We start from the raw sequence: 27,101 nt of genomic DNA, 5'->3' as shown, positions 1-27,101 counted from the left end.
ATAATAAGGCAGCTTTGGGACACACCTAAGGATGGGGACAGGTTGCCGGGGAACCAACCACAAATAGAGGGGTGGAACTTTCAGTCTCTCCCCCTGATTTCTGGGGAAGGGAGTAAGGATGAAGTTTGAGTTAATCAGCAATGGCCAATGAGTTGCTCAAGCATGTTTATATAATGAAGCCTCTGAAAGTGCCAAAAAGGAGGGGATTTGGAGTTTCCAGATTGGTGAACATGTTTAGATCTGGGGAGAGAGGGATGCTTGGAGAGGGCATGGAACTCCACACCCTTTTTCCATACCTTGCCTTATGCATCTCTTCTGTCTGGCTGTTCCAGAATTAGATCCTTCTACAATAACCTGTGATTTAGTAAGTAAAATGTGTCTTTGAGTTCTTTGAACCACTCTTGCAAATTAATTGAACTCAAGGAAGGGGTGATGGGGTCCTCTGATTTATAACTATTTGGTCAGAAGCACAGGTGACAACCTGGACTTGGGATTGGCAACTGCAGGTGGGGAGCAGCCTTGTAGGAGGGGATTGTTGGCACCTCCAGTCTGTAGTTGGTGGTCAGAGTGCAGATAACAACCTGGGCATGTGATTAGCATTTGAAGAGGAGAGCAGTCTTTGTGGGGTCTGGTGCTCCCTCCAGGTAGATAGTGTCAGAACTGAGTTAAACTGTAGGACACCCAGCTGGTGTCAGAGAATTGCACTGTGGGGAAACCCTATGACCACAACACACACACTGGAAATTATGCTCAGATCCCCTTTATGCATACATGTACACACACAAAATCATCCTTCAAAATTTTAATTTTTGTATCTTTTTTAATGTACATGCAAAAAAGAATTAGCATATAATAGAAACTGCTTGGCAATTATAGCATTTGAGTTGTAAATATCCTTTAAGAGGATCTAGTTCAGGATTTCTGTACCTGGATATACTCCAGGGAGCTGGTCACTTTAGAAATAGGGATTCCTAGGCCACATCTCGGACCTCCTGAATCAGGACGGCATGAGAGTCAGGGAGAGGAATCTGATGTTTAACAAGCTCCTTAGTTCATCCTGAAGCAACCCACCCATGACTCTTTTCCACTGAAATTTAACCCCCTCATGTTCTTGCATAAGAAATCGAGGCCCTTGAAAGTAAGGTGACTTGTCAAGAACACAGCACATTAGTAGCAAAACCCAGACTAGGCCTATGTCTTCTGTCTTCTAATTCCATGCTCATTACATCCTTATTTATATGGTTGATTTTCAGGCTACAGGAGTGGTTTTCTAGAGTTTCCCAGACTCTCCCTCCTCCTATTCTATCACTCTAGACACTTCCCAGGGGTTTATTATCTGTGGAAAGATATCCAGTATGATGTCATTAATATTGTTGCTAGAAGAATCATGGTGAAATTGAGAAAGTTCAAGTTGTAGCATGTTATGTTACACAAATGGCTTGATTTCCAGATGGATCTCACAGGATCAAATTTCAAGCTTACTAAGTCATGTCAATTGTGATTGAAAAATTCAAACTCATTTGGGTTTTTGTAGATGTAAGAAACACAAAGGAAGGACCTCTAAGGAACCTATTGTTAGCATAGATGAGTGGACGCATGGTGGTTCTGGCAATAAAAAATAGAGAATTTCGGGGAAGGAATAGGTTGAGAGAGTTTGCTGATAGAGTCGTTAGCTATTTCTGTGGAACAAATCACCTCGAAATTTCGTGACTTCAAGCACCACACCTTTATTATCTCAGTTTCTGTGGGTCACTATGGTACTGCTTAGCTAAATGCCTTGGACCCCATGACTCTTGTAGCTGCAGTCAAGGTGTTGGCTGGGGCTGTGCTCTCTGCTGACTTCCGAGTTTACTCATGTGATTGTTAGAAGACGTGAGTTCATGCAGGGCTGTTGGACCGAGGGCCTTGGGTCCTCACTGGTTGCTGGCCTTCCTCAGCTGCTTGTAGGGGGCCCTCTCCGTGGGGCAGATCAGAACATGGTGATTGGCTTCCAGCAATGTGAGTGAGAAGGAGAGCAAGAAAGGGCAGGTAAGATGGGATCCAGGGTCTTTTTGTATCTTAATATCAGAGATGACATCCCATCACCTCTGCCACACTCTGTCTGCTAGAAGTAACCAGTCTAGCCCACACTCAGGTGGGGGGTTATACATGGGTGTAAGAGCCCGGAGGTGGCAACCCCTGGGGTCCCTCTTGGAGGCTGCTGACCATGCTTGGGGGAGGCCTAGGTGGAGACATCCAACAGGAGCTTGGACATGTGAATTCCAAGCTCTAGGGAGATACCTGGGGCTGGAGATACAGATCTGGGGGTATGTAGCATTTTATGAGCAGGAGGTAAAATCATGGGACTAGGTAAAGTCAGCCAGGAAGAACGTTTTTAAAGATATCCACTAATCAGTCTCTTCTTAGAGAAAATTCAGATTGAAAGTAAAAACAAAAATGTGTAGAAAAAGATAAATGTCACTAACCAAAGCCACTTGTTACCTAACTCAGGGTCACAGAAGGACCATGAAAATTTGGGTTAGGGCATGTGGCATTTCCTGGTATGAGCAGAATATTATTAAGATCCTGGAAAAGCTTGTTCTCCACAAAAATTCCTTAAAATAGGCCACTAATTAAAACCCAGAAAGTCTCCTGATTAAGAAAAATAAAAATAAAGTCTAGTTCGCCCTCCATCAGCTTTAAACTACAGATCCAATGGATTTCACCATTTCCAGTAACTTTTGAGTGAAAAGTATTATAAACATTCATAGAATATGATTAATCATACTCATTTGAAGGCCTACTCCCTTAGGTCCACAGTACCCCTCCCCTCCGTAAATACCCAGCCCAGGGCATGTCGGAGAAGCCTTGGGAACTAGGAGTGTGTCACACGGAAGGACGGGAAACACCTCATATGTCTCCTTTGGCCTGTGACCTTTCCTCCCTCTGTGCCTGTGCCTCATGCTCACTGCTTCCACCTGGATGTTCTTCCCAGATTGTTCTACGCAGCCAAATCCTACCCTCCCTTCAAGGCTCTGCCAAATCCCATCTTTTCCACCAAGTCTTACTGACTGGACAAGACCATTCGGCCCCGCTCCACCCCACCTCTCTCCTCTCTGGAGTCCTGTCGTAGTGCCATCCATTTTGGAGACTAATCCCCAACTATTTTCCGTGCTTGCTTTTCTTATTCAGAAGTGGTTGGCCAACTACGGCCTGTGGGTCGAATCTGAGCCCCCCGCCTATTTTTATACAGCCTGCAGGCTAAGAATGGTTATTGCATTTTTCAACTGTTGAAAAAAACTCCAAAGAAGAATCATATTTTGTTACACATGAAAAATATATGAAATTGAAGTTCAATGTTTGTAGATAAAGTTTTTTGATTATCAACAGAACACTTGTGAAAATTTGTTCTTTTTTGCTTCTCGGCCCACAAATCCTAAACTATTCAGTATCCGTCACTTTAGAGAAAGTTTGCTGACCCCTGCTCCAGGCACTTGATTTCTTTTTCCTGAGAGAGGGCAACCCTTTGGGGAGGACACAGTACTGACACCTCCCGGTGGCTTCAGTGTTTGATAAACACTGTTGAATGGAGCTGAGAGAGAATGTGTTTTTAATTTGTGATGGCTGCAATGTTATGTCCTTTCTTGCTGTCCAGACCTTTTCTTCATTCTCCTCTGCTGTTGGGCTGGTATCTGTTATGTCTGGTAGGACAAATGACAGGGAATACCAGGGTGGGTCACACAGCTCATGGCAAACCCGAACGAAATGAAGTCTGGGAACCAGAGCTTTTGTTTTGGGTGGAGAAACCAAAGCTGTTTGCTTTGGGGGATTGAGGTAATGAAAGTTATTTCAATAACATAATTTAACAGTTGTACATGCTTTCTGCCAGAAATACAGCTAGGCAAACCTCACCCAGGGGCCCTATCCGCAAAATGCAAAGGTTAAACACCACAGCGCCAAATTCTCTTCCCTCTTCAGTAGAACACAAAACCATATACACACCTTGATTAGACTACATAAAATGTACCATATGGACAGAGACAAAGGGAGAACAGAACACGTAAAGGTGTGTTAGGGTGGTAGGATATGGCAAAATTCTTTTTTAAGAAAACTTTTCTTTAGCTAACATTTCTACAACATATTCTTACAAATAAAACTTCTGAAGATTAAAATTAAAGAAAAACCTTATTCCTTCTCTAGCATGTATAAATTTTTACCTGTTTTATTTTTCTCTTTTTCACCTTTCCAACTCACAAAACCCGAATTTCACATTGAAGTGGAAATTTTTTAGGATTCTGAGTATAAAAATAGGCAAACATGCACAACTCTTCCCTAAAAGGAATAGCTATTATACCATTTTAAACTGCTCTTCCTTAACTGTTAAACTCTCTCAAACTGTAAAATGGAAAGAGTATTGCTAACCTCCCCCTTGACACAGCACCTGCACAGCCAAGGCTTAATGAGCGGCAGGTGTCCCTGTGTGGCTCCCTTCCAATGCCTTAGACCTTCTGATTCTACAGGCAGGAATGGCCCCTCCTTCATGGTTAAAACCTCAGCTTCTGGCACAGTGTCTGGCTTACACAGTGCCCGGCTTACAGTTAAAATTAGTGAAATGAGTATGTGAACTAAACAATAGTGGCAGTTAAAAAAAGAACGAGACTTTCATAGAGGCATTCCATTAGCAAGCAGGCAACTTAATTCTACCTTCAGTTGTTTTTCAAAGTGAAGATCCATTGATTCATATCACCTCCCAAGAGGCACACCCAGGCGGCACGATGTACTAGGGCTCGGCTGTGCCTGGGGCGATTTAGGCCTTTCCTTCATACACGGAGTGATAAGGAAGAATGGGAGGAGGCTTTCACGTTGCCATCATACGCCATCTTGAAAGGAAGTTCTTTCATTCATCTTGGCATTCAACAAATACCCTTCGGGCACCTGTGATGTACAAGGAATTGTTTTATGTGATGGGGTGGGACTGGAAACTAGAAACTGAAGCAGAGAGGCAGAGAAGTTGACTACAACAGCTGTTTTGATCCCTTCATTTCTTGGGGAGATCTTAGTGACTGCAGCATGAAATGAAGGCAGCTCTCAAATAGGAGGCAATATAGTTTCAACTTGCAATGACGCTCAGAAGATGAAAGCTTAGTTTCCCAGAACACACTAGAGAATTGTTTTAGATACTAAGAGTGGCTCCAGTCTATACCAACCCTAGATCTTGACTGAGATTCTTGTGACAGACGGATGGCTTAATGGTGATGCAATGCAAGTGTACTTGACTTGTTAAGGGCGGGTTTTTGAATCCAGCCCTGGCTCTAGTACTAGCTTTATGAATTTGAGCAAGTTTCTTGATTTTTCCGAGTACAAGTTTATTCATGTGTAAAACTGAGACAGACGTATTTTCCCTCAAGTATGTGTTAGTTATCTATTTCTGAAAAATATATCACCCTAATAATTAAGTGATTTAAGACAATAATGATATATTTACTCTGTGTGTTTACTGGGCAATTATTTTGCTGATCTGCTGGACTCATATATGTGGCTGTATTTAGTTGGTGGCTTGGTGAGAGGCTCACCTTAGCTGGGACATAATTTTTCATTCTGGATGTCTTCAAGGCATGGTCAGCTCAGGGCTACGTCTACAACTCAGGGCTACATCTTCAGCTCACAGGGACTGGAGGAGGAAGCTGCCAGGTCTTTTAAGGCCTAGCTTTGAAAGCCACACACTGCTCCTTCTACCCTATTTCTATTGGCCACAGGAAGTCACAAGACCAGTTCAGATTCAAAGGGTTGGGAAACAGATTTTACTTCTTTATGGAAGATGATGATGGGAAATATTGTGGCCATACATCAAACTGAAAAGCTTCTGAACAGCAAAGGACACCAACAGCAGAACAAAAAGGCATCCTACAGTATGGGAGAATATGTTTGTAAACAACATATCCGACAAGGGGTCAACATCCAAAATATATAAAGAACTCACACACCTCAACACCCAAAAGACAAATAACCTGATTAAATAATGGGTGGAGGATCTGAATAGACACTTCGTTTTTGGAGTGTGAACACACTCCAAAGAAAAAACTCAGATGGCCTATAGGCACATGAAAAGATGCTGCACATCTAACCATCAGCGAAATGAAAATTAAAACCACAATGAGATATCACCTCACACCAGTTAGGATGGCCAACATCCAAAAGACAAGGAACAACAAAAGCTGGCAAGGATGTGGAGAAAGGGGAACCCTGCTATACTGCTGGTGGGAATGTAAATTAGTTCAATCATTGTGGAAAGCAATATGGAGGTTCCTCAAAAAACTAAAAATATAACTACCATTTGACCCAGGAATTCCACTCCTAGGAATTTACCCTAAGAAAACAAGATCACAGATTCAAAAAGACATAGGCACCCCTATGTTTACTGCAGCACTATTTATAATAGCCAAGATAGGGAAGCCACCTAAGTGTCCATCAGTAGAAGAATGGATAAAGAAGAGGTGGTACATATACACAATGGAATATTATTCAGCTATAAAAAGAAAACAAATCGTACCATTTGCAACAACATGGATGGAGCTAGAGGGTATTATGTTCAGTGAAATAAGCCAGGCAGAGAAAGACAAGTACCAAATGATTTTACTCATTTGTGGAGTATAACAACAAAGCAAAACTGAAGGAACAAAACAGCAGCAGACTCAGAGACTCCAAGAAGGGACTATCTGTTATGAAAAGCAAAGGGTTGGGGAGGGTGGGTGGGAAGCAAGGGAGAAGGAGATTAAAGGGCATTATAATTAACACACACAATATAGATCGGTCATGGGGAAGGCAGTACAGCATGGAGAAGACAAGTAATGACTCTATAGCATCTTTCTTTGCTGATGGACAGTGACTGTAATGAGGTGGGTGGGGAGGACTTGATAATATGGGTGAATGCTGAAACCACAACATCACTTATGTGAGACCTTCATAAGATTATATATCAATGATAACTTAATTGAAAAAAAACAGCTAGGAAATAGAAAATTAAAGAAAAAATTATCCAGAAGACCAACTGAAATATGGATTAACATGAACCAGCATCAAAATGGAATCTCAGCTGACATAGGGTATGTTTTAATATTAGCTACAGCCAGTATAAAGCCATCATCATTAACAAGATTAAGCAACCAGAACACTATAATTAATAACCTTTCTTAGCAAGGTAAAGAAGTTCTGTGCTGTTAATAAAGAAAAAGTTAACTATTAAAAATACATATTGTGGTCATATTTTTCAATATACCATAAGGTTATGGTGAGGATTAAATGAGATTATATATGTGAAAGTATTGTTTTCTGATATAAGTAGGTATGGTTTCATATACACATTATATTTTTGTCTTTGCAAAATTCTATAATACTTGCTAAGAGTCAAAGCTAGTTTTTGATGAGCTAGCTGGCTGTATTATGAACGATCTATTTGCCACCATCAATGGAGGAAATTGGGGCTATATAAGAATCTAGTTAACTTATTTCATGAAGTAATGTTTTAGTTTGCAATGAAAGACCTACTATCTGATTTTAGAGTGTGCTTCTGAAGTTTTGGGAATGTTTTATCTCAGGAAATTCTAAGCATCCTCGTAAGTTCTTGAAGTGACGTAAGGGACATCTGGACATCTTTTGTGTGTGTCTGACAAGCATTCATGCCTTCAATTTTTGGTGATAGTGTTTGAGGCATCCTTTTCAAGGCATGCATTCTTGTCAGGACCATCCATCAAGATGCTCCGCAATTCCCTGGCCAGGATTGTGGGCAGGTTCCTTAAGTTAGGTAGGTCAGTTGGACCCTAGCCTTTGGGTTTGAACCCTGATGGGTTGGCAGAAGGACCAGAATGGTTAGAATCTATTCACCCAATAGTATCACCCTGAAGAAGTTCTCCATTTGTTTCTGCTGCCTCTACCCAGAACTGCACGAGTCCCACTTTATCCCAATGGCATCTCATAATCTGATAATGCTTTAAGCATTTTATTTTTTGCTTAAATTTCCCAGAGTTGGTTTTTTTGCCTGCAGACAGAGAACCCTTGCTGATAGAGATACTCATTCAGTAGATAAAAAGTAATTGAGAGAGTAATCTTGAAGCTAAAATGCCAGAAGATTCCAACTGATTAAGCAACAGACAACAGACTAGTTATCTTTTGTTAAGAGTTTTCAGGTCACCGTACAAGTTTCCTTGAACAAGGAATGCAACCTTGTCCTTAAGGATCCATAATCCATAAGAATCCATAATCCAGTGAGGGAGAATAATTTTACAATGAGTATAGAAAAAAAAATAGTTTGCCATATATAATGAAATCCCAATCATCAGTGCCTAACATAGGGCATGGCACATAGTAGGTATACTATAATTATGTATTAAAATTAATATTAAATGGATGATTCAGTTAATATGTGCAATGAAGTTCGACAAAGAGAGAGACATCATGAGCAAAACTCATGAACGAGGAGAAATTTGAAGCAGATCCTCTAAGGATGGGTACAATTCTTTGAAATGAAGAGGAAGAACAAGGAAATTCTAGCCCGTGGACTTATTTGATAGTGTTATAAACTGTGGTAAGTTTAAAGAGATGCTCTTGATGCTTATGGATCATCTGGCATCAAGAAAACCTTATTGCAAAGACACGGATTTTTTTTATTTGTTACTGAAGATTGTTTACAGGTAGGCACACAGTTTTAATATATGTTGATGGCCTACGTAATGGGAATATTTCTTACATATTTGAAAGTGCATTTCCCTTTCAACAATGAGGTCTCCTTTCCATCCCTTAAACTACAGCTAAGCCATGAGACTTACTGACCAAAGAGTGGAGTTTGTGGCCTAGAGCTCCCCGCAGTATGAAGAGGAAGTAGAAAGTCTTTTCTCTATTGCGAGAAGGGACTAATGAAAAAAGAGGAGGAAAAAACAAAGGGGGCAAAGGCCAGAATCAAGCCATTTAATTAAAATTTCTTCCTTGGATGTGAAAACCTGGAACCCAGTTGAGGGTTGCATTAGGAGGAATAGAAATGTTCTGAAGTGCTAGAAGGGGACTTGCAGGGCACCAAGGTTTGCTCTTTGCTTTGTGAGCAAAAGCCTCAGAAAAAGCCCTGTGTTCAGTTGCTGCTGCCCAATGTGTCACCACTGAGTGGAAGATACTCAGAGAGAGTACAGAGGGTCTCACATGCTGCTAGAATATAGGGAAAGTGGGCAGCATTTCCGGGCTCCCCAGAGGGTGCAGAACAGTCCAGAAAACTGGCATGGAGGACAAAGCCTTTCTGGGCGTCTAACAGCCTGGCTTCTCCTGAGTCATGGTCCCTCTGTTTAGGCCCTTTTCCCAATCTGAACGACCCCCTTACCTCTGCCCACCTGGGGAGCTTTCAAAAATGGCCACAGCAAGGCTCTCCTCCAAACTATTTAAGTCAGGACCTCTGAGGGTTGGGTCCTAGTGTCAGATTTCTTTTAAGCTCCCAGGTAATTCTGTATAGCTAGGAGTGGAAACCAGTACCCTAAGTAAAATCCAGTCATGTGTTTGGACTTAAGTTAAATCACTTCCTCAGGATCAACCCCCAACTTAGGTCAAGTACTGCCCTTATATATTCTCCAAGCAAGCATGCAGTACTTCTCCTTGGCATTTAACAATTGGGTCATACTTTCAAGTTTGCCTTTCCCTGGAGTCTATCAGCTGTGTGAGGGAGAACTATTTCTGCCTTGCTCACCAAGGAGCCTGCTTTAATCATGCACCAACTTAGACATAATTGCTGCTCAGTAAACACATCTTGCATGAGTGATATCCTTTACTCAAGGGAAGGTGTGTGATGGAAAGCTCCAAGGCATGCATCTGCTAAGAGAAGTTTTGCAGGTGAGACTTTAAGCTAGACCACTTACTTATGGGACTATGGGTTTAAATGGGTTTTTATTTTGACAGTTTCATGTTTTCAGGTATCAGAGAAGTTCAGCAGGCTCATTATCACCATGTAACTCTGTGTAGTCAACATTAGTGCTCCCATCTTGCAATGGGAAAGAAGTTAGATAACTTGCACAGGTCCCTATACTGTATTATCTGGCCACAAACAATTGCAAACAAGGAAAACCCCTTCAACAGGATTCCTGTTTGTGCTGAGCTCTTATCTTATTTCTGCTTGATAGCTGGTGGTTGCTCTATGGGGATTTTCTGGGGGTCTCCAGATCCAGCGGTCAGGGCGCAGGGTGCTATTTCCTGCCCCCCTAAACCATTGCAGGGTGCAGACAACGCCTGCCTTATCCAGATAAGGATGCCATAAAGACTATATTCTCCAAAGTCACTGTGCCTTGCTGGTCCTGGAGAAGCAGCCGTGTGTGTGTGTGTGTGTGAGAGCGTGTGTGTGTGTGTGTGTGTGTGTGTGTGAGAGCGTGTGTGTGTGTGTGTTGTGTGTGTGTGTGTGTGTGTGTGTGTGTGTGTGTGTGTGTGTGTTGGGAGCGTAGGGTCGTCTAGGAGCAGCCCACTCTTAGCTGTGGGTTGGGGAAGAGTACCATCCCTTCACCGCCCGCATCCCAATCCCAGGTTCCAACATTCACAGGCCTTTTGGTCAGAATCCCACTCAGACTCTTCGAGCATCTGGATTCAGCCTGGGTGGCTTGAACCGAACCCCAGAAGAACTGCGCCTCGAGTGGGCTCTCGACCGCCGGGCGGTGAGAGGCAGGGCGCAGACGCCCCCCGCGCCCGCACTTCAGCCCGGGCCGCGGCTGCAGCCCGCGACGCGTCCTGACCCAGCCCCCGGCCTCCCGCCTCCGCTCCGTGCCGGGCCAGAGAAGGGCAGTGAGGCGGCGCCGGGGAGGCGCGGGCAGCTGGGACGCGCTCCTCTCGAGCCGGGGCCGCTGGGGCCTCCGGGGCCGCGGTCTCGGTGCGCGTCCTGCGGTCTCGGTGCAGGTGGCACAGCTTTCCGCGCCTGCCGGGCTTCCCAGATCACCGGGAGGCTAACCTCGGGTCTAGACCTCCAAGCCGCAGAGCGGGAGAAACCGCTACTCCACCTCTGCGACCCCTCAACTCCTCACCCCAGAGCGAGAAATCCCCGGCCGGGCAGGACCGGAGCACCTCTGCCTCCTCCCCCTGCGCCGGTCCTGCGAGCGAGGGAGGCCCCGCGCCGAGGCGGTGGCTGGCAAAGGGGAGTGGAAACGGAGGATGGATGGGGCCGAGGGGTGGGGTGGTGATGAGGGGGATGTAGGAGGGGGTGTCATTTTCTTTTTCTTTCTTTTTTTTAAAAAAGTATTTCTCTCGCGAGAAACCGCTGCGCAGACGATATTTGAAGAGGTGGGGAAAGGAGGGGGCCGCGGGAGCCGCCGCAGAGACTGTGGGTGCCACAGGCGGACCGGCGGCCGCAGCTGGGACGGCTGCGGGCGGAGCGGGGCAGCGGCTGCCGCGGCCAGGACCGGGGAACAGCTGCCGCCGCCTCGGGAGCCGGAGCCGCCGCTTCTCCAGTGGGTGCAGCCGGGGTCCCGACAGGGGTCGGGCGGCCGCCGGCGCTGGAGTTCCAGCCACGGAGGCTTTGCGTTTGCGCCGCGCCGCGCCGAGGGCAGGGACAGGGACTGGGGTGAGGGGCTGTCCCGGAACGTCCACAGCTGGCGCCGGCCCTCCCCTGCCTGACAGCTTCCTGGCCCGGGGCTCCCGGTGCCGGGCTCCGCGTCAGATGCTCCGGGGGTGGTGGCAGCGCCCGGAACCGGCCGGGGACTGCGCAGCGGGCTTCCAGCCCCGCGGCTTGGCGGAGAGGACAGGCTGGGGAGCTGGGGCGTTCACAGCGCGTCGCGCGCAATTCGTGCCATTAAAAAAATAAACCCAGCGAACTCGCCGCAGGGTTTAGAAGCGTTCAGGACATGGATACTTTGCGCGGCGCTTTTCAGGAGACGTCCGGGAGGCCGAGGGTTTGGCAGGAGCCGCTGCTGCCGGGCCCTGTGCTTTTCAGCCAGCTGGGGACCAAACGGTCTTCACTTACCCAAAGTAACTGCGCCACGCGCAGGCAGCACGCGGGGTGGGCTGGGGCTGGGGACTCCGAGGCTTCAGCATCCCGAGGTCCTGAATGCCTCTCCCGCCTCGGCGATTTGTCTGTTGCAGCTGGCAGGGGACGCCTGAAGTGGGAGCCGCGCCTGGAGAAGGCGGGACGAGCCCGGCCCGGGGGACGGGCGGCGGGAGAGCGGGACCCCGGCGGCGCGGCGCTCTTCAGGGCGCAGCGGCGGCCGCGGACCGAGCCCGGGGCGCGGCGAGAGGCGGCGGAGGCCGGCGGCCGCGCGGCATCATGCGGCCGGGGGGGCTGCTGGAGGTCGTCCTGGGATTTACCGTGCTCTTAGCGTCCTACACGAGCCATGGGGAGGACGCCAACTTGGAGGCTGGGAACGTGAAGGAAATCAGAGCCAGTCGGGCCAAGAGAAGAGGCGGCGGAGGACACGACGCGCTTAAAGGGTAATGGAACGGCCCAGCTCCTTGGGTGCGGGTCTCCCCTCCCTCTTCTCCCGAGTGTCAAGATCCAGATTCTCGGCAATAGAGGATCCTTGACAAGACCTCCCGGGGGCACCTTAAAGGCGCAAGGGTTACAGTCCTCATCGCGTTCAAGGCTAAACCACCTCCCTCCTGTTCTTTAAGGATTTCTGCCCCAGAGGAGAGGTCATGGTTAAAAGGAGTCTTGGGCCATTGTCGAGGCAGATTTTGGGAGGCAAGAAAGGTTTGAAGAAGAAGGGGAGGAGCTGCGACTGAGAGAAGAAAAACCCATTCCTTTCCTTCAAACCAATTCCGGTTGTATTTAGGGAAAGTGCTTGCCTTGCGGGCATCTTTGCGGACGCGCTCTTTGTAAGGGAGCAAGGGAAGGAAGGGATTTCACTGACAGTCAGACACACAGTCACTGGTTGCCTCTCTTCTAAATTATGCTTATTAATAGTAGGGACTGAGGTTTTGGGTGATACTTTCAGATGTCTACGCTGGAAACAGCAGGACAAGTGCTTCTGAGAACTTGTTTTTGGGTTGTGAGGAGCTCTTCATTTCATGGGGGCAGTAATGCTGCTGTGGCCAAACTTGGGTGTTTTAGCTAGTGGTGTATGTGTTATTTACGCGCAGCTGAACATTTCACCAGCTTCCTATGCCCTGATTACAGAAGGTGTTTCAGCAGGAAATATTTAAGTTAGACAGGCTGGACTGTATGAAGATTGTCAGTTTCTTGAATGGAAGAAGTGTGGGGATACACTTCCCTTAAAACTGTTCAGGCTGAAAGAGAAATTTCTCTTTCTGAGACCGTTTAAATTCAAGCTTCCATAGAAGCAGCAGGACGCCGCGCCGCCGGGATCCAGCTCTCCCGTCCAGCAGGCTCTAGGAAGAGCCTGTTAAATGAACCCGAAGAGTAAATATACAGAGGTTTCCTATAAAATTCTTATGATTCTCATTGTTGCTCTTCTTTGAGTAGTTGTGCAGCTCGGTTACATGGCCCTGAGTGATCAAGTGATGGTGTCCGCGAGGATATGTGTCTGAACATTTCACTTGCTCTTTTTTGTTTTAGACTGTTTTGAACACATATATATAGTGAAATTTGTGTTTGTATGGCCCAGGTATGGGCAGAAAAAGGACCAGTTTTTGAGTCCTGTGTAGACAGACTCAGGGACAAGATGATCGCCAAAGCCGGGCACTTAGGCTGTGGTAAAATACGTACGGTTTTCTGACCTCAGGAAATAGTTATGCTTACATTTAGTTCCATCTTGGCCTTTTGGAAAATAAATCCAATATTCCGACAGTGCTGGAAAGGAAATTTGCTTATGTTAAGCCTGATCCTGATCAGGCACCAGACATTTCTTGCCCTGTGTACAGGCCCATGTCAAGGTCACTAGATGAACTGAACTCTGATTTCCAGCTTCATCAAAAGGACCTAATTTAGCCTAGCATTTTTCCTTAAAAAATACATTTCTGCCACATATGTGGTCTTAATAGCTAAGCTTGATGGCATTGCTCCTTCATATATAGAGACAGGAGTGGGGGTTTAATTCTGTGAATGAAAGTTTGCAGGGAGACGTTAGACCTGGCCATTTGTCTCATCTCTGTGTGCTATCACCAACCAGTATGTTTCATCCAGAGGCACAAACAGTGTGAAAACAGAAACTAAGCTTTACATTGCTGCTTAACAGGATGTCCATACTTTTACTTAATACTACCACTTATTTCTGTTCGGTTTTACTTTTTTTTTTAGTGGTTATAGAGAAACACCTCTCTGTGTTCCTCATAATATTTGGTCACTAACACAGATATTAACCAATTGCAAACTATTTATAAAGCCTTCCTAAAAGCATGGAATTAATAGAACAGTAATTATGAGTGTTCCTAATTCTCACATTACCTATAAGATTTTACATATATAAAAAAAGGTCAAAATTAATTATGTTAACCTTTACAGTATAATAAATTATATGCTAATATCATGTAATAACCTTTATAATATAAAGATTTAAATTTTTATATTCCCATGTTATCTGTAGGGTTTGTTATATGTATTTAGGGAGGTAAATAATAATAATTCAAAAATATGTAATTAAAAGTAGCTCACTCTTACTTCTCAGAGACCATTTTCTTATGTATTTTTCTAGAAATATAGGCACATATATACACATATATTCATAATATATATACCCATGCATATATATACACATACGTTTATCCTTTTTAATACATGGAATATACCATACATACTGTTGTGAACCTTGATCACTTTTACATACTGTTAGTGCATCCATCATCTTTAAGCTCATATGGATCTACCTCATGCATTCTCTTGGCATATAGAATCCCATAATGAGACTGGAACAGTTTCCGAATGATGCTTCTTTATATTATATTAAATTTTTAGCTATTGCCAATATTCTTCTAATTGTCTATGTGTGCACATGTGCAAATTTATAAGTAGGATAAATTAATAAAAGTAAAATGGTTGGATCAAAGGTATTTCCACAAAATTTAAACAAACGCCAATTCTGATTTAAAATTTAAAGAGCATTTAAAATGTATTATTTCTGCACATTCCTATCACAGTCTCACATGAATAAGTCTTTTAACCATGCCCTGTTGTATGAATCATTGGGGAAAGCAATTGTGTGTTAACATGTTTCCAGGTATTGCTTGCAATTTCTATTTTTTGCTAGTTAAAATATTACCACCTTCAAAACTTACCTCTCTGACTCCAGTAAAACCTGTTCACCATTTTGATGGAAATGCAGTTTAGGAAGTGAAAGTGATTTGTAGCACCTAAGTCTGCCTGACGCCCAGCTGATGGCAGCAGCTTTCAGCACCTCACTAATATTTCCTCTAGTTAAAAGGTGCTTTAAGCTCTTCAGCGTCTGCCATGGACTAGTCTAGTCCCTCCCACTGCCTTCTTGTCCTCCTGGTATTGCTATCAGCTCCCTTGCTTCAGAGACTAGAGACCTGCCTAGTGTTTCCCTCTCTGGGGAGTGTAGGTCCCAGCTTGTCTTCCTCTCCTCCCATCCTACTGCAGGTGTTTTTTTTCTTTTTCTTCTTCTTCTTCTTCCCACAGGCAGCAGCAGTTGTTCCACAGTGGAAATTTAAGCATCCTCAAGTTTCTTCCCAGCTTTTGCTGTGTTTTCTTAGATTAAGTTGCCAATTTTTGTTTTTACAGGAAATCCTCTTTTTTTTATGTAGTGAGTGTGGTCCCCATTCACTCTGCAAAAATGGCATTTTTCTCTACTTTGAAATGAGAATTTTACAAGTTTCGAAAATGTTTTCAAGTAGTAAATGTATAGTAGTTTTTCTTTGCCTGGGCATTGCTTAACATGTGTGAAATAACTTTATGAGAAATAATAAAATTCTAGCTTTAGTGTTTGAATTTCAGTTCACAAGACTTTTTCTCAGCTAAATTCTTAACTTCCATGATGAGACGAAAAGTGTGGGAGATGGTCCAATTAAAAAAAAACACACAACTCTACTTGAATAGCAGTAGTTATGCACCATTTATGATAGCCTTATTGTTTTAGCTCCCAAATAAGAAGATATAACAATTTCCTGTCAAAGGAAAAAATCCTTCTCCCAAATTTCCGATAGAATGGATTGAGAATTTATGTCCTTGTTGCCTGGTTTATAAGTTTATAAGACCAGTTGTATTTCATATAGTTTGTCCCCTTGTGCATGATTCCTCTTGGCCTTTGTTTATTTGTTTATTTTTTTACAGAGGTCTTGTTACCAGAAAAATACACACGGAACAGTTCACACACAGGGTAGATTATGTGACAGCAAACTCCAAGGGATTAATTACACAGAAGTCTGTTATTAAAGAACTTTAACAGGGAACACAGTAAAAGTTCTGTAGACTTTATAAAGTTCATTTTACTTTACAAAGAGGACTTTTAAGACTTCATCTCAAGTCAGATAGGGTAATAATTAAATATGGTCATTAAATATGGAAAAAAGGCTCCTGCAGGGGTAAAGTTTGTTCTTGCATTTATTGAAAAGACCAAGCTAAAATATTGCAACACATTAAAAAAATATATATTCCTAAATAGAAGGTTGCAGCAATTCTACATTTTAAACAAAAAGATGGCAAAAAATGTTTATTTATGTGACTCATTCTGTAACATTTAAGATATAGAGGTTGTTTATGAAAATGCGTAAGTTGTTGGTATTACGAATTAAAACATATGTATACCTACAATGAGATGAGGTCAGGGCTGATGGACATGGAAGTACAGACATCCCTCCAAGCTTATTCGGAATTTTAAAGGATATTGAAACATTCCTTTGCTGTCTTGTGTAGCAGAGTCTTAAAAAGATTGTAGTACTATGCTAATGATTATAATCAAGCAAAATACCAAACAAATTATTAGGGTATTCATACACAGTTTGTTTGCATTTTCCTATAATAAACCAAACAGTGAACCTAACCAATGTGAATTTTAGCCTTAATTTTCAGTGTACAAGTAAGATTTTAAATGTTCTCTTAAAATAGAAATAAGCTATATGAACAACTTTTTTTCTAGAAACTAACTCAACAAATGGGCCTACTTAAACACTTACAATTTTTTTCCATGAAATTTTTTAAGAAAGCTGAAATCAATACTGTAACAGGCCAGAGTTACGTGGCAGGCATATGAGAGTTTAAAGTTTCAAGTTTGTTAAGCTTGATTTTCCCATTAGATTGTAAAGTCATCAAAGGCAAGAATCCTATCATAGGCGTTTTAACACTAACTTATCATCAGATGTGATTTCAAAGAGTTCATTAATTCAGAAGCCTGGATTGAATGCCAGCCTGCATTTAGCTCTGTGGAATGCTAGAGTCATACAGCTAGTAGCCTCGGGGGGCTTAATATTAGGTAGGAGAATCATATGCATTACAGGAACCAGGAGACAGCAGAGGGCATGGGGTCTGGGATTAAGTAAAAAGACATAATAATAATTGTAGCAGTGGTAGCTGATGTTTCAGTGACATTTACATGACATGCACTTTTCTGATTATTTTACATGTGATAACTCATTTTATGCTCACAATGTCTCTATGAGGTGGGTCCTTTTATTAGCTTCCTTTTATGCTGTGAGAGCTGAGGTATGCAAAGGTTAAATTTTAAAGACAAATTCTTAATATTACGTTTTCTTTCTCCATTCATTTTAGTTATGGGTTTGGTTTTTCATTCCACTGGACAAGAATGCAGGACTAAGACATTGGTAAAATTCCACTTAAAATTCCTAATATTCCTTCATGCTAGTTCCCAAATCCCATGTATAGTGAATGACATAGTAATATTTTGTCAAACAAGAAACTTTTTCTAACATTTCTGTAAAGAAACTAATAAAACAAAGAATTATAGAATGCTAGAGCTGATGGGATCTTTGGATAGCACATCTGTTATACTTTAGTTTTGTACTTGGAACTTTTATTGAGGGTGGTAGGTGACCATCACAGGTACCCTCCTTCTGCATCGCCTGTACTTCTGAGCAGGAGATGTTCCTTTTTATGTCATTCAGAACTTTTTGCTCTCTTGTCTTATGTGAGACATTTCTCTCAGAACAGAGTTGTGAGAGATGTTTCTCTTTCCAGGGGAAACTGGTGTGTGTACCTTAAGTTTTTACCAATATAACTGACAAGTTATTGTTTCATTTTTTCTATTTGTTTCATTTTCATTTTTTCTATGTATTTCATTTTTAACCTGATTGACTGTAAGCTTATTATATTTAGTGAAATTTTTACATTAACTTGCAGCAGTCATGGTAAAGAATAGCAAGTTCTGATCTGTCATTCACTATTACACTTTACATATATTAGTTCATTTGATAAATAGCTCCTTTATGAGGAAGAGGATATCTAAATGCTCATTTAACAGGAAACTGAGAGATGCAGAGTTTCAGTAATTCCTCCAGGGACATACACTAGTAAGAGAGTTGGGAAAGCTGGCTTTGTAATGAAATAAATTGGCTCCTAGCCAACATATTTTTTATTTTACTGCTTCTCAATTATAATAAATCTTATACCTGGTCAGTTAATTTTTTTATCCTATACTCTTTACACCTTCATTGCCCAGAATCTTCTCCTCCCATTTCTATGGGGAAAAAACTGAACATTTACTGAAGGCTGATGCAGTCACATGACTAGGGGAGCATCGTATGGATTGGGATTAATGAGAAAAGACTTCACAGCAGAAGTTTGCCAGAGGTTGGCAAACTGTGGACCCAGATGCCTGTTTTTGTAAATAAAATTTTATTGAAACAAAGCCATGCCCATTTATTTACGTATTCTTTTTGTCTGCTTCCACCTACAGCCAGTGGCACAGTAGTTGCGATACACGCTGAATGACCAGCAGAGCTGAATTGTTTGCTATTTGGCCCTTCACAGGAAAAAGTTTGCTGACCTCTGGTCTATGTGATAGATAAGTGACTATCTCCTAGGACTGAAAACTTTTTGAAGTCAGAGGTGTTGTTTGTTTTATTTATCACGGGGCATACCTAGGAACTGGGCACATGGTACATATTCAATAGACAATTTTTGATTGACCAGTTTTGATTAAGTGACTGGGTAAGATAAATTTACATCAATTAGAGCTTAGAGGAAGTAACAGGAGAGAAGGAAGGAAAAGTATTAGTGAAAAAGATATGAAGTGTTTGGGACTGAGAGACGTTGGGTACAGTTGGGGAGGGTCTGAGGGGTACAATTCATGTGTAGCCTGTGTCAGTAGAGGTCCTGGAGTTGTGCAGTGTACATCGTGTGTGCCTGTCCATGGATAGTGATGTTGGCTGAGAGATGAAGTGCTATCTGATTGTTGCAAAAGATGAGGATGGTGAGCTATAAAAGGACTCCAAGGTGGGAACATGATCAGATCTTTGGATCTTTGCCCCTCTGGCAGAGGGCTGAATGGTGTATGCTTTAGAGTCTGGAGACTCAAGGCAGAGAGATTTGGGAGGCTGATATAGGAGTCAGGGTGAGACTGCATCATGGTCTGAGCAATGTCAGCGTGGGGGTGAAGAGGAGCTCAAGTGATGCTCCGGCAGTAACACGAGCAATATTTGACCACTTGGTTGTGAGACGCAGGGGGTAGAGGCACCTATGCTGACCTCACTCCCATATGTATTAAAGCCTGCTATACATGAAAACATTATGGCACCGTCAATGAGAAGCTAAAGAAAAAATCATTCCTAGTTCCTCTACTGCAAGGAAACAGGCTATTTTCATTTGTGAGTGTTTTGGTTAACTTATTGCTATGTAACAAATTACCCTAAACTTAGTGGCTTAAAACAACAACAATTTTATTATTTCTTATGATTCTGCAGGCCAGGAATTTGGACAGGGCACAGTGGGAATCTTGTCTCTGCTTCCCACAGTGTCTGTTGGGGCTGGAATGGGCAAGATGACCTCTTTACATGCGTTTCTGGTTCTGTGGAGGGGCACCCTCAGCCCTGTTTACTTTGGTGTGGTTGATATAAATGGTTGGACAGAGGTTGGGAGTAAAGGAAGTAAAGTACCACTTGTATGGCTCTGCTGGGGACCTTCCAGGTTTTAGAGCTCTGTGCAGTCTCCTGCCTGGGCCTGCCCTTGGGGATGGAGCCATTCAGTGTGTTTTTTCAAATGAGTGAAATGAGTCCCAAGTGCAGTGACTAGGCCTTATTCAGGGTAAGTGTCTCCTGGGGCTGGGTCTTAAACAGTAGCCTCCTGACCCATGGTCACATGCTTTAACCCCATCATTTGACCACAGAAATAAGTTCAATGGCTGAGGGCTGGCTGGAAGGGCTCGAACGGGCTCCTGTGTTATCAGTGTTGGCTGGAGAGCTTGGTTCTCCTCCATAAAGTCTCAGATTGTCTCTCTTTCCACATGGCCTCTTCACATGGACTCTCTAGCAACACAGGCAGACTTTTCACAAGGCAGTTCAGGATCCCAAGAGCACAGAAGTAGACACTACCAGACTTTCTTCAAATTCAGCCTGGAATGACATGGCCCAGAATTCCATGCAAGTCACAGGCCTCACACCAATTCGAAGGCCTGGACTAATGAGCCCTACCTCCTGATGTGAGGAGGAGCATGTATGTATCTGCAGGGAGGGGAGGGATGTGGGGGACATCTTTGGAGACCAGCTATCACAGTGAGGCAGTGAGTGTTTGGGAAGGATAATCATGTTTTAATTATAACTTGATCAAGTCTGATTGACATAGTTCCTGGTGGAAGATGCTTCATTGTATTTTGCTACTCTGACCCCAGAATGGAAAGTGCTGTGTGAACAATGTGTCTCCATGATCTGTTAGATTAATGTTAATGGCATTGACCTCAGCTTATCCACAGTTTCTCATTTAAAGAACTTGCAAGCCCCAGGATAAGATGATAGTTCCTAATAAATCAGCATATTTTGTTTTTCCAAATGTAAGAATTATAAAGCTCCTAACTTTCCACCCTTTTCTAAGAGACTCAGTGACAAATTTAATGCACAATCATATTTTTAACTGAGGTATTTGGTATGTTTTGCCTTCCTTCTATATGGGACTTTTCTTTCAGTTTCTATTGATAGCCCCATTTCTATATATCTGTTGGTGTAATTCACCTCAAAAACATTCTTTTTTGCATCAGGGATTATACTTAGTAAATAAAAATAGATGTGTGATTGCCAAAAGAACTGGTATTGTAGTGAACTGAATTCTATTATTTTTGTCACCGACGGAGGATCCACGTTGTTAATAGAATAAAAATTGGATTAGGAATACATTAGAGTTGGGATTGTGGTTCCAATACTTTATTATATCAAACCCCAGTTTTAAATTCTTGTGACTTTACCACTTTCTCAAGTGGCTTTTTTTTGTTGAAGTTATCACTGAGTCTATTTATTCAGCCCCCTCAGAGCGGAAGGGAGAGAGGAAAATTCCCTATCTCCACCATTCCCAGCCGAAGATGTATTCCAGACGGCAAGCAGTCTCAGAGTGGGAGAATTGCTCCATTAGACAAGTGATTTGATTCAGTGTTTTGAAGGGTTGTGAATTCCTAGACCATCAGTCATACTTACATTCAAATATAAGTATCAAAACACATCTAAGTCCAAATATAGTACAACCATTTTATGATGTTGGTGTTGGGAGACGGGATTTATGTGGGCCCTATGGACACATTATGTCTACTGTTAACTGGTTTTGAACTGAAATATAGTAATATCTATATTAATAAAGAGAATGTATTCCAGAGACAGTTTTTTTTTGTTTTGTTTTTATGTTCTCCTTTTCCTCTTTCCCTTTCTCTTCTTTTTCTTCATCTCCATTTTCTCCTTTTCCTTTTTCTTCATTGTTGTCTTATTAATTTCTTCTTCTAAGTAACTTCATAAGCTGAGCTATAAGCGAAATAGGGATAACAGGAGTATCAAATAAGGGTTAAAACACTAAAAAAATAAATTCCAAGTGGAATGTTAAATTTTTACGTGTAGGTCTTGGGATGTCCAAAAAGAATAATGGAAGTAAGGTTTTTGTTAGGGGAGGGGAGGAGAAACACTGAGGGAGGCAGGGGGAGAGAGTGGAGAGAAAGTTCTGGAAGGGAGTCCTGTCAGCCAGTGGACCTGGGTTGGATAGAGCAGGTGCCAGTTTCTGACAGATACTAGTAACAACTTCCTCACCTGGAAGCATTGGTACCAGTTGACCTATGGCCTTAACCAGCCTTTTCAGGGAACCCAGGGCTCTGGGAGGAGAGTCAGAGCAGGAAAGACACTTGGATACCTAAAAAGAGTCCTGTAAAAACATTTAGAGGAATTCAGTTGGGAAGCAGGTTAATCTATCATTTGTTATGAGCCTAGGTATATGGGATTATGTAAAGTTTGGTGCATCCCTCTCTCCTCATTGATTATGGTTTATTATCTATCGTTTCCTCTACCCATTTGTTGGTAATTAGTAAGAGTGTGTAGTCAGACCCTAATAGGTTGGTGCCCTTGATGAATAACCTTTAAAGACTTATTATTTTTAAATGCTTTTTTTGCAAATGAAATAATGACTCAGCTCTTTCTCTATAGTCAGACCATCCATCTTTACAAAAATAACACAAATTAGGTTTATAGAGGGACAGACTTTAGAAACATATAGATTTTGAAACAGGCCCACAGACAGTGCATTAAAAAATGTTGCAAGTACTTATTTTCTTCTCTACTTCATAAGTGCAGAAGCCAAGAAACAGGGTGGCAAAGCTGATTAAGTGGAAGTGTGTTTTGGGGTGAGGAGATTGTGCCTCCTCTTTGTCTTCATGCCCTAGTAAGGGTGACTGGGATTTCTTAAGTCCTCAGCTGTGCTGCAAATGAGCAATCCTCCTGTGCCATGCCAGCATGGACATTGCCTTTGTTCTCACTTATTTGGCCCTAGGCAGTGCAGTCAGTGTCTTGGTGGTCATCCCCGATGGGAAGCTGGCCTCTAGTTTTAGCCTTACGATGCTACCTTTAGAGGCAGCCTCCAGATTAGGGAGGTTAGCAGGGGGGGCTTTTAAAGGGAGATATTGTTGTCAATGAGAGTAGCAGGGAGTGGGCGGGAAAGAGAAGTGGGAGTCTTATCTGGGAGTCTGAAGGGCAACAACCCCATCCCCTCCCCACCACCACTCACATACACTCACAGACACTCACGTTTCTAACTACAATTAGAATGTCAAATGGACTGGAATGGGCCATGGCAATTCTAGTTCTGTAAACTCGGGTACTTATCTTATAACTTGCCTGACTCAGTGATCCGAACTACTCATTTATACATTTAGATCCCACGTAAGAGGCATGCCAATGAACAAAAAATTTCTCAAATTCTTGTCTTTTCTCCTGTGTCATCTACCCCAATAATGTTGCAGCACATCTGCCTAATCCAAGTGACAACTATTTTTTGAGCATCAGCTGTGTTTGATTTGGGCCTAGTACTTAGTTCTCAGAATGAACAGGCTCAGGCCTGTTGATGTTATTATCTTCTTTCTAGTGATTCTGGGCAGAACTACATTTGGAATATCTTTCTCTCCCTTTGCTGATGGGATTAATGTCCAAGGTAATGTGGACAAGTGCTTTGCAAGGAACGACTGGATATGCAACTGATGGGGTTAATGTCCGAGGTAATGTGGACAAGTGCTTTGCAAGGAACGACTGGATATGCAAACCTTCAAGTCGACAAATATTTTTTAATCTTTCATGGACTGCTGCTGCTTCACACCCCAGAGTTGAGGCCACTGACCTCAGCTTTGCAAATTTTATATCCCATTACCACCCTGTGAGCTCTATACTCCCCAGGGCCACATAGTTGATGTTTTAGCTGGAATCTGAGAAAGTGTCTGAACATTTCCTGAAGAGTTGGCTAGGAGCAATTTGGCAGCTCAGTCATAAAATCCCAGAGCTAGTGGCTGGGGTATACGTTATAATTACCTCACACTGTTTCCTCTTTGAGCCTGGTTGTGGGTAGCTGGGGTAGAGTGGTATTGCTTGTGGGACTATCATTTAAAGGCCTGAGGAATCATTTTCAATGAACACTAATAACCGTTGGCCGTATTTTCAGGGAGGCTTGGAAGTGTGGACATAGACATGCTTGGGGGCAAATCCTGGCTCCACCGCCTACTAGGAAGGAACCTAGTGGCTTGTCTTGTGTGAGCCTCAAGTTTCCTCACTTGTAAACAAGATTCCAATATTCACTTTTCTTAGTGCTTCTAATATTTAATGAGATAATACATTTGAAGTTCCTAGTACAGTACCTGGTGTATTTAGCTATGGTGACGAGGATGATTCTAATTCTGCTACAATAAGGAAAATGAGGGGGTGGATCATACCGAGAGGCTGGATTTTTATGGCTGAAGCAGAAAGTCAGATAATCTTTACTACTGGAGACACAGTCTCTATTTTCTCATCTTGGAACCAATTATTTTCAGAAACAGGAAGCAAGCTTGAACTTCAAAAATTGTAAAAATATAATTTTAATGGAAACTCACTTTCTATGGAGATCTGATCATACCTAAAGGCAGGGTGCAGGTAATATTTTTATTTTTGAGTTTCTCTATCCCCTTAGTTGTGTTGCCTTTATTTGGAAATAACTTACCGAGTCCTTATTAATATAACCCCCTCAACACCTCCAATGAAGTGTGCATTTTTTAATTGAAAGATGTGGCAAACAGGCCTTGTCTCCTTCCTGATGGGCACTTTTGGGGGCACTGCTTCTATCACTTGCCCATCACTGTGTCCAGAGAAATGGGGCATTGGCTGGCCAGGCCTGAGCCATGTGGAATGAGCTCATCTGAGGAAAGAAGAGTTTTACTAGCAAAGAAGCAGAAGGGATGTGGGTGGTTAAACACAGCAGATCTGCATCTGAACCAGAAAAGCTCCCTTTCTCATAGACCCAGTACTTCTTCAGTTCCTGCTGCCATTACTGTTCTCTCTGGACGCTCTGTGGGCAGGTCTCGCTCGCGTGATTTGGGGCCAGGCTGACTCAGATTGGCCTCCTTGGAGAAGAGCCATGCATGGCCTTCACTTTCTACCCCAGCAGCCCCTTCCTTTGGCTCCATGCCGCATGGCAACACAATGCTCATTTGGCACAAAGGGATTCTTATTTGTTGTTGTTTTTGTCTTCTGTGCCCTATTTCTCTTGAGAAATTCAAAATCTTGATTTTTTCATTTTCTTTTAATGATTCCCATTTCGATTTTAATGAGAGTTGACTTTCAAGAGATCTTAAAGGATTGAACATCCGGGGAAGTGGAACAAAACATACATTATCTTAATCTAGGTAAGGCTGTGGTAGTGTTCCTATATTGTGCACTATTACATGCCAACCTGGTTAACTGATTGGCAATAAATTCTAAGAAGTTGTGGTTGCTTCACGTTCATTCACAGCCTATAAAAATAAGCATTCTTTAAATAAGAAACAGTTTAAACAGATAATCGTTATGTTTCTATTTGTCATTAAAATTTTCAAATCACCTAATATCTCTCATCTCGTTGGGCTATGTCACACCACTACCAATACAATCAAAGTTTACAAAAGAGCAAAAACATAAAATCAAACAAATACTAGGTACTTTTTCTGCTCTACTAACTTCCCAGGAAAGAAAGAAAAGTCCAATAACAAAAGAAAGTTTTCTTTTTAAAGTTTTGAAAACCTTTTAGGAATTTTACAAGAATATTGAAACCATTCTTTCTTCTTTTTGTTAGCAATTCTGACTTAAGATAGATATTGTCAAACATATGACAGAATTCTAGACAACAGGGTCCAACTAGATTTGGAACTAACTCATCCACTCCTTTGCATTGGGGCCCTTACTTGGCAGTAGGTTGTTTAACACACATCTTACACCTTGAGGAGTCAGAATACTGAAGAGGGTTCTGGGCTAAATGATTTGCTTTTTTTGTCTCATATTTCCCGTGACTATAAGAATTCTTCCATTTGTGAACAGAAAAGCCAGAATTCATCTCTTTTATGGACCTGGTACAAATCAACCCCTTTTTCATCAAACTCATCTTTTATTCACTGATGTGTTAATGTGGGTCATAAACAAAGATGACCCATGAAAATGCACCATGTCAAAAAGTACTTGTAATGACCAACTCAACCCAGCTCAGCCCATACTTACTAAATGGCACATGTGTGGCTAAGTCATTTATTCTTGGATTCCTTGTCTAATGAACATTAACCTTATGTAGTACCGGCCTACTTGTGATTCATAGAGACACTTTGATTAGTTCTTACTGCTTATTTAAGTTGGTAAACATGTGGGGACTAGACTGTTAGTATTTCTAAATGGGGGTCCATCCTGCTTAAGAATGTTGATTAGCATAACAGATAGAAGTGGTTCTTCCAATGAATGAAAAGAGAAAGGCGAAGTGTGGTGTCATGACATATGTAGGAGAATAAGGCTATCAGAATGAACTAGACCAGATGCTGCTGCAAATTGTTGTTTTTTAACTTTTTTTATATGGAGAATTGCAAGTACACACAAAACTAGAGAGAATATACAATCAAGTTGTAGCAGTTATCAATGAATGGTCACTCTTGTTTGATCTTCTTTCCCCCACTGCAGATTATTTTAAAGTAAATACCAGAAAAATCATTTACTTTGTCATGAAAATTTCGGTATGTATCTCTAAAAGATAAGGACTCTTTAAGAAACATTAACACAATACCACGATTACGTTTAAAGTTGCATTAGTTTTTTTTAATATCATCAAATATTCAGTGAGTATTTAAATTTCCCTAATTAGGTTATACATTTCATTTATTTTTGAATAGTTTACTCAAGTCAGGATCCAAATAAAGTCCATATTTTGTAATTGGTTTATGTCTTTTAAATATTTTAAAATATGTATGTTGTCCCTCTGTATATAGATTTTTCCCTTGTAATTTACTTATTGAGGAAATTGACTCATGCTATGTGAAATCACTTATATGTAGAATCTAAAAATGCTGAACTCAGAGAAACTAGAGTAGAGTGTAGGTTACCTGGGGCTGGTGGTTTAGGGAAATGGGAGGATACTGGTCAAAGGGTACAAACTTCTAGTTGTCATATAAATAAGTTCTGGGATCTAATGTTTAGCATGGTGATTATAGCTAATAATACTGTATTCTATACTTGAAAAATATTGCTGGAAGAGTGGATCTTACATGTTCTCAGCACAAAAGGAAATAGTAATTATGTGATGGGGTAGAGGTGTTAGCTGATTC

The 27,101-nt window shown here is 42.2% G+C and overlaps 1 protein-coding gene and 1 long non-coding RNA gene across 4 annotated transcripts in view; one reads left to right on the top strand and one right to left on the bottom strand.

Annotated features, from left to right (window-relative positions):
• Nucleotides 1-1,653: 1,653 nt before the first annotated feature.
• Nucleotides 1,654-12,083, bottom strand: LOC118931760 (uncharacterized). Its single transcript, XR_008992601.1, has 2 exons — nucleotides 11,947-12,083; nucleotides 1,654-1,953 (listed from the first exon to the last, which is right to left on the bottom strand). It is a non-coding gene; the product is annotated as an uncharacterized LOC118931760 (long non-coding RNA).
• Nucleotides 10,547-27,101, top strand: part of FBN1 (fibrillin 1) — a 249,651-nt gene continuing 233,096 nt past the window's right edge. The window contains exons 1-2 of one of the 3 annotated variants that reach the window (XM_057488789.1): nucleotides 10,547-11,438; nucleotides 12,070-12,414. In XM_057488789.1, coding sequence (XP_057344772.1) covers nucleotides 11,143-11,438; nucleotides 12,070-12,414 — 641 coding nt within the window. In that variant the 5' untranslated portion in view covers nucleotides 10,547-11,142. Of the gene's footprint in view, nucleotides 11,439-11,508; nucleotides 11,956-12,069; nucleotides 12,415-27,101 lie in introns of those variants that run through there. The other 2 variants (XM_036924512.2, XM_036924514.2) reach the window with 2 other exon arrangements.

The sequence above is a fragment of the Manis pentadactyla genome, chromosome 11, assembly GCF_030020395.1.
Source record: "Manis pentadactyla isolate mManPen7 chromosome 11, mManPen7.hap1, whole genome shotgun sequence".
In the NCBI taxonomy this organism is placed as follows: Eukaryota; Metazoa; Chordata; class Mammalia; order Pholidota; family Manidae; genus Manis; species Manis pentadactyla.
Note: the sequence above shows the minus strand (reverse complement) of the source record. Positions and strands in the feature narration are given on the sequence as shown.